The following is a 9,528-nucleotide window of genomic DNA, read 5'->3' on the forward strand; positions in this document are numbered from 1 at the left end:
TCTCCACATGTTTTGCCCTGTTTCATCAGTAAGCAACTTAATTTGCAAATAGACACTCCCCCATGGTATGAGAATGTTGGAAGGCACCCGAGGATTCGGTTAGCCATGGCTTGTGTAAGCAAAGGTTGGGGGGAGTGTCATCCATAATAAAACTAAAGTACGTGTGTAAACAAAAGAGAAGAGGGGTGATCTACCCTACTGGTAGAGATAACATCCTTCATGGGAGCCGCTCTTGAAAGTCTGGTTGACGAGGTAGTTGGAGTACCCATTACCATTCGTTGACAACAACAAACACTTCTCAAAATAATTTTACTCCTGATTTAAAAATGAAAAGCTCTAGCGCATGTTAATCCCTGCTTCCCTCTGCGAAGGGTCAATCTTTTACTTTTATGTTGAGTCACCATCCTTTCTTTGAGCACTTTCTTGAGAGCACAACTATCATTCTTAGTATAATACGCTTGTCCCAAATTGTGATTAACTGTGGTATAACTTTGATGCTTTTATCTTTGACAATCTCTACTTCTAGTCTTTCCATGAACTTCAAAGGTGCCCGAGCATTTATGTTTTGCTGTACAAATATGGGCAAGCGAGATACCACTTTATCATATCCTTTTATGAACATTGCAATCCTGCTGATAGACATGATTCATGATGCTTATTATTAATTTGTTGGTACCTTTTCCATGATTGACATAGCTCTTAGATGACTTTATTTGCATGTATCTTATTATGAATTGCCTAAGTACTTGTCCATATCATGAGAATATTTGCATCATATGAACAAATGTGTTCGTGAAAGTTCTTTTATCGCGCTCAGTTGTTAACTGAATTGCTTGAGGACAAGCAATAAGCTAAGCTTGGGGGGAGTTGATACGTCCAAAACGTATCTACTTTCCCGAACACTTTTGCTATTGTTTTGCCTCTAATTTGTGTATTTTGGATACAACTAACACGGACTAACGCTGTTTTCAGCAGAATTGCCCTGGTGTCTCGTTTTTGTGCAGAAACTCAACTTTTAGGAAAATCCCCGGAATTAATGTCGAAGGGCCTATTTTCCCAGAAAACTCACGGAGCCAGAAGACCAGAAGGAGGGGGGCCACGAGGCGCCAACCCCATAAGGCGGCGCGGTGGGCCCCTGGGCCGCGCCGCCCTATGCTGGCGACGCCTCGGGTGGCCCCAGACTCCCCCTCTGGACTACTTAAGGTCTTCGACCTAAAAACGCACGGGGGCAAGACGAAATCGCCAGAAGCCATCCAGAACACCGCCGCCATCGCGAAACTCCGTCTCGGGACCAGAAACTCCGTTCTGGCACTCCGCCGGGACGGGGAATTGGAGGAGATCATCGCCATCATCACCACCGACGCCTCTCCATCGACCAGCCATGTTTCCCCCATCCATGTGTGAGTGATTCCCCCGCTGTAGGCTGAAGGGGATGGTAGGGATTGGATGAGATTGGTCATGTAATAGCATAAGATTGTTAGGGCATAGTGCCTAGTGTCCGTAATTGGTACTTTGATGATATTGTTGCAACTTGTTATTCTTAATGCTTGTCACTAGGGCCCGAGTGCCATGATCTCAGATCTGAACATGTTATTGTTTCATGATGATATTCATTGTTTTATGATCTTACCTGCAAGTTGTATACACATGTCGCTGTCCGGAACCCGAGGCCCCAAAGTGACAGAAATTGGGACAACCGGAGGGGAAGGCGGTGATGTGAGGATCACATGTGTTCACGGAGTGTTAATGCTTTGCTCCGGTGCTCTATTAAAAGGAGTACCTTAATTTCCAGTAGATTCCCTAGAGGCCCGGCTGCCACCGGCTGGTAGGACAAAAGATGTTGTGCAAGTTTCTCATTGCGAGCACATACGACTAAATATGGAACACATGCCTATGGATTGTTTAGTACTTGGATACTGTTTTATTACCATCTGCAAATGCCCTGCTTTGATTGTTACATGAGTTTCTCTCATCCATGCAACGCCCGTTCATCCATCCCTGTGCCTACAGTATTTTAATCCTGCTGTTTACTATAATCACTACAGCTGTCTTTGTTACACTGCCACTGATATTTCACTACTGCTACTGCTATAAAACTGTTACTACTGATAAACTCTTGCGAGCATGTCTGTTTCCAGGTGCAGCTGAATTGACAACTCCGCTGTTAAGGCTTTCAAGTATTTTTGGCTCCTCTTGTGTCGAATCAATAAATTGGGTTTTACTTCCCGCGAAGACTGTTGCGATCCCCTATACTTGTGGGTCATCAGCGCGCGGGAAAAGCGGAGTCTCCGTTGTATTGCCGATTTAGAAGAAAAGAAGATTTCCGAACAGATGATACCGGAAACAAGTAAAGTTTTGAAGCTCTTCAAGATTCTCTTCGGATCCGATCTGAATGAAGTCGGAGGAATGATGAATCTCGGAGAACTTCGGGTGCTACTGTTGTGGGTATACTTTATGGGTATATCAACGGCAGGGCCTAGATCCGGCAAGCCTGGGTGGCCCACAGATGGTGGTGTGGCATGTGGCCCATCGGGCGGCCCAGTTGCTGAAGATCCTGAAGGATGAAGTCCAGCCCAGGAACAGGAAGCCGGATCCCAACCGACCTACGAAGGAGGCCGGATCCGTGAAGGCCCATGAAGTATCCGGATCCAGCAGTTCTTAGAGGAAGGCGGATCCTTGACGTACACGGCAGGATATTGTACCGTAGTTAGGCAACTTGTATTCCGGCTAGGACTCTCAGTGTAAACCCTAGATCCATTCGCCTTTATAAGCCGGATCCCGGTAGCCCTAGAGGCACAACCACAACTCATTGTAACAACGCGAAAGCGCCCAGATAATTCCAGACAAGCAGCAGTAGGCCCTGTCATCGTGCAGGTGTTCCGAAGCTGGTTAAATCGCGTACCACCGTCCCGTGTGCACTCCGCCCTATGGCCCCTACTTCTTCTCCCCCTCGTGAGGATCCCTCTTCCGAGGCACCGTCGAATAGGCAACAACATTCCCTAAACCTAGCACCTAAGTAGTTAGGGTTCTAGCAGAATTCTTTAGCAAGCCAAGTATCTATAGATCTAGGGTTAGACAAAAGTTAGTCTACAAGTTGTTCTTTTGGAGACTTATTTGCAGTTTTACCTTATTGTAAAGTAGGAGGCTGTGCTTATCTTCTGTAAAGAGTTTATGTGTACTTCTATAGATATTACCTTGGACTCGCATATGTTTCTGTTGTACCACTCTAAGGGATGTAGTAATAGTGGAACAGTGTTTGATTGTCGTTATGTCAACGACTTACGTACAACAACATGTAGTGGTATGCTAGGTCACCGCAAACGCCCTCATGGCACTATCATTACCAAGGCAACCATAGCTTCGCACCTATATCCAACAAACCCATGACGCCCAATCGAAGCAACATGCAGATACTGATTGGGTCGTCGAGAGCACGCTTTGGCTGGTGGTGTTGAAGGCGGAGCGTGAGGTCGAGATCTTAGCCTACCACGGCGGTGGGCGATTCAAACGTTGGGGGCTCCATTGCCGGTGCCCGAAGAAGGAGAGTCAGCCGCCGCCAAAGGCGCACAAGCTTGAGCCAAACAACAAGTGTCATCCGCACAACCAGATGCAGGCATCGAGGACAACCCTGAGGAGTACCCCAGCCTCAGCAAAGCCCCAACCTAGTCGGTGAGTGTCACCCTCGTGGCGGATAGCGAGTTCGGCAAGTGGTTGTCGGTATACGAATCTAGCAACATCGTCGACCTCGTCCACAACGAAGGCGCAGAGCCTACTCCAGCGGCAGCTGAAGAATAGGGCAGCCAAGGTGGAGGTCAAAGCGCCTCCGAGAAAGCTTGCAGCGGCTTGTCCTACTATCGGGGGGACCATGACGACGATGGTGCGGGCGACATCAACGATCCGAACGTTGCTCTGGACTTCAACATGTTCAACCGCCCCGCTGCCCCTAGACATGCTTTAGATTTAGGTTTTTAAATTTCATTCAAACTTTCTCTCTCGTGCTCTCGAAGAGAGTGAGATAAGTTTTACAAGCATGTTGATTGGGTAGCCACATGTCCTTCGAAAATGCACTTTTGATCCGAGGTGCATATGTTCCTTTTACAAAAAAATGAATTTCAAATTATTTAAAAAACGGAGATTTTTTTTTAGCCCGTATAATCCACATTCTATGTCATCACTTAAGTTTCATAGTAAAATGATAATTTTGTGTTGTCTCTGCAAAAAAGACAAACAAATGCCTAGTAAAAAGCCTTATTGTAGTATTGTTTTTTTTGTCTTATTTGCACAAGCCACATAAACTCACTTTTTCATGAAACGACTTAATAAACATGTGATGTACGCGTAACAATTTGTTTTGAGTGTTTTTGATTTTTTTTTTATATGTATTATAAATAAAGCAAGCATATGCACTGAGGAAGTCACTATGTCCCATGTCCTTCACTTTCACAGACTTTGCAGATTGCAGAAACGTACCGCGGGGAGGGAAGCTAGGTGCGTAGTCAGGGGACTGGGGTCCATGGCTCGGATCAGCGCACAGAGCCAGCCCATGTTGACCAAGCAGGGCCCCATAGTCAGTCCCATGCGTCTCACGGACGTAGATCTGGGATGTCTGGCCTTCCCGTAATCTCGTGACACAATCTGGAGAGGTCGTGTACGGTCTGTGCGCACCATCCGGCATGCGCGGCTGGCCCCTTCGTACGGTCAGAGCTTGGAGAGTCATGGCCTCATGGATCCCAGCCGAGCTGAAACCGTTTTATTACTCGCAAACCAAGCTGAACAATGTTTACGCCCGACAACTCCAAACCTCAGCGTCGGTCCGGCCTTGAGTTCAGTTTGACAGTTTGAGTTATTGCATCTTGATATATAGTTTCAGTCAAGGTGTCAGCGGTAGAGTGTCCCCGTAGATGTATCCAGTACCCAGTCCATTACTGACGCCGACAGCCGACGGCACACGGCAGCGCACCGTCCCTTCAGTTCCCTTCCCTCTACTCAAAAACCTGCACGCGCTACACCACTCTGCCTGCCTCTATAGCGAGAACACCAGCAAGTGAGCAGCTACGGACAAGCCACGCACTCGCACCTACACGAACACCGGGAGGAGGAGGGAGACTCCAATGTCCAATCCACGGATGACAGATCGAAGGCAGGCCGACTCGCCGCCGTCCAAGCTCCCCCGCCTCTCCGGCGCCGACGCCTATGACGGTAGGCGTTGTCTTGCTTCGTTTTCCTTCACTGTGTCTCGGGCCGAGGATTGGTTACTGATGATGCGTGTTGTCCGTGTGTATCCGTACGTAGGGGCGGTGACCGTGGCGGCGACCGCGACGGCGCCGCTGGTTCTTGGGCTGGGTCTCGGCGTGGGCGGCAGCCGCAGCGACAGCAGCGGGAGCGACGCGGAGGCGACGCCGCCGCCGGCCGTGAGGCGGCCGGCGGCGGCGGCGCTGACGTTCATGCAGCGGCAGGAGCTGGAGCACCAGGTGCTCATCTACCGCTACTTCGTGGCCAGCGCCCCCGTGCCCGTCAACCTCGTGCTCCCCATCTGGAAGAGCGTCGCCGCCTCCTCCGCCTCGCAGCGGTTCCCGTCCCGTACGTGCCGCCCGCACATTCTTCTCGTGTTCTTCAGAGCTGTTTGGTGTTTCGCGCATGCGATTTGTTTGGTCCTTTTCCCATTCTTTTTTGTGCCAACGTTGATCGTGTGATTTGTGCGTGCACTGCAGTGGCGGGTCTGGGGAGGCTGTGCTTCGACCACAGGAGCAGCATGGAGCCGGAGCCGGACCGGTGCCGGCGCACGGACGGCAAGAAGTGGCGGTGCTCGCACGGCGTGGTGCCGGGGAGCAAGTACTGCGAGCGGCACGTCCACCGAGGCCGCGGCCGTTCAAGAAAGCTTGTGGAAGCGGCGGCGGCCACCTCAGCCGTCCCGATCCGTGCAATCCACGCCGCCGACGCGCAGGCTGGGAGCACCAACGCGCACGCGCCGCAACAGCCGCAGCCGCAGCAGCGCCTCGGCTTCGCCTCCCCCGCCGGCGTCTTCCTCGCCCACGGCACCGCCCGTGCCACCTGATGTCCGCATTCCTCGCTAGTGATCGTTTGCTTGTTCGTTAGGATTTTTAGGAGGAACTGGAACTGAAAATCTCCGAGGATTATGCTGTCTGTAATCTTTTATTTGCGCCTTGACCAGGCCTCGGTGTTGGCGGTTCGTCAAAGCTCGACGGCATGCGTAGGCTGCCTTGTTTACTGCAACTCTGTAGTATGTGCCTGCGCGCAGCAGCGACACAGACAGACTGACATGGCTGAATTGTTTTTGTGTTTGTGGTGGGAGGGCGCGCTTGGGTGCGGGGCGGTGGTATGGGCGGGAGGGGGGCCTGGTGTCTGGGGTGGAGGGCCTGCTGCACGACCGGTCAGATGCTTGCTGGGCACAGAGACAGAGGGCGGCTGGACGCTGGACCCGTCCGTGGTGCAGAGTGGCCCGGTCCGGTCGACGACCAGCGCAGCGGCAAACAAAATGATTTTTACAAAAATTAAGAGCCAATTATCATAGACTATGCCACTGTAAGGTGCTACTAGATCAGATCTCACGATCAGGACGCCAGATCTACTCAACAACTCTAGTTTCGCTCGATTAACCTCCCATCCACCCCCGAGCGTGTCCTCCACGGCATCAGCCGGGTTCAAGATCGATTACAACATGCCATCCTCGGCACAGACACAGAGCATATATAAACCTAGCTACGATGGGCCGGGCTTCACTTGGTCCAGTTATCCCCCGCGTAGCGCGACGAAGGCCGCTTGCTTCTCGTGGGCCGGCCCAAGTCTCTTGGCGATGATTCGAACGCTTCAGTGTCGTTCCCGCCCTCGCCTTGGTCATCAGTGGTAACAGGGTCGCTGACATTCCCCCGCTGTTGAAGACCTGCTTGTCCCCAAGCAGGAGCAAGGGGAAAATGTTGCTGCAATGCTTCTTGGTCTTCCCAGGTTGCTTGTGCTGGAGATGAGCCACTCCACTGCACCAGAACTTGAGCGATCGTACGGCGACCCACTTGGCGAGCCCGCTGCTGAAGAACTTGCACGGGAACCTGAAAGAAATCCAGCGAAGAAGGTAACTGCTGCAAAGCTGGGCGAGGATTACCTATGCATGGTTTCAGCTGAGACACATGGAACACCGGATGGACTTTGCTTGACTCGGGTAATGCCAATTTGTAAGCAACTTGCCCAATCTTCTCTGTAATTTTGAACGGACCAAAGAACTTGAATGCTAGTTTCTGACTGATTCGACGAACTACAGAGGACTGAATATACGGCTGCAGCTTGAGGAACACTTCCTCACCAACTGCAAACTCCCTCTACATCTGTTCTTATCTGCACAGTGCTTCATTCATTTGTTGCATGCGCGGCCAGTGTTGTTGCCGGACAGAAGAAACAATCAGAGCACGCTCATCTAGCCATGCTTGAGTGTCAGCAGACGCTATGCTGTCAGAAGCAGAGATACCGAAATACCTAGGCTGCCTGCCATAGAGAAGCTCAAACGGTGTTTTGCCCAACGAAGCGTGCCAGTTGGTATTATACCAAAACTCACAGAGAGCAATCCATTTGACCCAATGCTGAGGGTGAGCACTAATGAAGCAACGCAAATAGCATTCAACTGACTGATTAACCCTCTCGGTTTGCCCATCCGTCTGTGGATGATTGGCTGTGCTCATCTTAAGATTGGTCCCAGTGGCTTTGAACAGAGACTTCCAGAACAGAGAGGTGAAGACAGGATCACGGTCAGAGACCAAATTCAGTGGCATACCGTGGAGCCTGTAGATATTGTCCACGAAGAGGTCAGCAACCTTACTTGCGTTATAAGGATGTTTCAGAGGAATGAAATGTGCATATTTGGTGAGTTTGTCAACCACTACTAGAATACAGTTGTATCCTCGAGACGAAGGTAGACCGTCAATGAAATCCATGGTCGCCGTTTCCCACGGATCAGATGGTATTGGCAATGGCTGCAGTAGACCTGGTGGATGGATTCTCTCCGGCTTTGCTTGCTGGCAAATATAACAAGTTCTCACATATTCCTTTGTCATACTTTTCATGGACGTCCATTTGAACAAGGCAACCAGTCGGCGATAGGTAACTGGAAATCCAGAATGGCCACCCTGGGGACTATCATGGAACGCTGAAATGATACGCTGCTGCAGCTGTTCATCGCTACCAACCCAAATACGCCCTTTGTAACGCAGTATACCATGATCTAAGGTGTAGTGGCCACTCTCAGCTGGTGCTACTGCAAGTTTCTGTAAGAGATGTTGTGCTACTTCATCATCCACGTAGCTTGCTCTGACAGATGCAATCCACGCCGGCTGAACTGTTGTGACAGACATCAACGGAGAGCTGCTCGCTGGCTTCCTGGAAAGTGCATCAGCTGCCCCATTGTGGATACCCTTCTTATACAGCACTTTATATTGTAGACCCATCAACTTGGTCAAGGTTTTCTGCTGCCACTCCGTGTGTAAGCGTTGATCCGTGAGATGCACTAAGCTTTTGTGATCCGTCCTGATGATAAATTCCCCAATTTGCAGATAAGAACGCCACTGTTGCACAGCTAACAAAATTGCTAAGTATTCCTTCTCGTACACTGACAAGCCTCTGTTTTTGGGACCCAGAGCACGACTAACATAAGCAAGAGGATGGCCACCTTGTGACAAAACAGCACCAATACCAACATCACAAGCATCCGTGTCAATGACAAACTGCTCACTGAACCGAGGTAAGGCCAAGACGGGGGCTGTTATCAATGCCTTTTTCAGAGTTTGGAAAGCTGTATCAGTATCAATTGTCCAAACAAATATGGTACCCTTTTTGAGTAATGCAGTTAAGGGCTGGCTGATGATGGCATAGTGCTTGATGAATTTCCTATAGTAACCTGTAAGGCCAAGAAATCCCCTCAGCTCCTTAAGATTTGTCGGTGTTGGCCAATTTTCCACTGACTGAATTTTCGTGGCATCAGTTGCAACACCCTCTGCTGAGATCACATGACCTAGGTAATTAATCTTCTCTTGAGCAAAGGCACACTTTGATAACTTGACTTGCCATTGATCCTTTTGCAGAATGCCGAGGACAGTGGCTAGGTGCTGCAAATGATCGTCATAGGTTTGACTGTAGATCAAGATATCGTCGAAGAAAACCAAGGCAAATTTTCTCAAGACGGGGGCCAAGGTAGCGTTCATAGCATACTGAAAGGTAGCTGGGGCTCCTGTCAGTCCAAAGGCCATCACACGGAATTCATAGTGACCATTATGGGTTTGGAAAGCTGTCTTTGCCTCTTCTCCTGGAGCTAGGCGAATCTGATGATATCCAGCTTTTAAATCCAGTTTGGAAAACCATTTGGAACCGGCCAACTCATCCAGTAGTTCATCAATGATGGGAAGAGGGTATTTTCCTTTAACTGTTAAAGCATTCAAGTGCCTGTAATCAACGACCAAACGCCAAGTCTTATCTCCCTTCTTGACCAGTATAACAGGTGAACCAAACGGGCTGTTGCTCAACTGAATC

At 49.9% G+C, this 9,528-nt stretch overlaps 1 protein-coding gene across 1 annotated transcript; it reads left to right on the forward strand.

Annotated features, from left to right (window-relative positions):
- Positions 1 to 4,935: 4,935 nt before the first annotated feature.
- Positions 4,936 to 6,289, forward strand: LOC127336426 (growth-regulating factor 12-like). The gene is made up of 3 exons (XM_051363232.2): positions 4,936 to 5,199; positions 5,293 to 5,580; positions 5,712 to 6,289. Exons 1-3 carry the CDS (start codon positions 5,112 to 5,114, stop codon positions 6,053 to 6,055), a joined length of 720 nt encoding a protein of 239 aa, XP_051219192.1. The 5' UTR covers positions 4,936 to 5,111; the 3' UTR covers positions 6,056 to 6,289.
- Positions 6,290 to 9,528: the final 3,239 nt, after the last annotated feature.

The sequence above is a fragment of the Lolium perenne genome, chromosome 2 (assembly GCF_019359855.2).
Source record: "Lolium perenne isolate Kyuss_39 chromosome 2, Kyuss_2.0, whole genome shotgun sequence".
Classification (NCBI taxonomy): domain Eukaryota; kingdom Viridiplantae; phylum Streptophyta; class Magnoliopsida; order Poales; family Poaceae; genus Lolium; species Lolium perenne.

Bases quoted from the DNA above. Each gene is read 5' to 3' on its own strand.
- LOC127336426 (XM_051363232.2), top strand. From the start codon at position 5,112: ATGTCCAATCCACGGATGACAGATCGAAGGCAGGCCGACTCGCCGCCG. The intron at 5,200-5,292 runs GTAGGCGTTGTC...ATCCGTACGTAG, and splicing joins CGGCGCCGACGCCTATGACG to GGGCGGTGACCGTGGCGGCG. The intron at 5,581-5,711 runs GTACGTGCCGCC...CGTGCACTGCAG, and splicing joins CTCGCAGCGGTTCCCGTCCC to TGGCGGGTCTGGGGAGGCTG.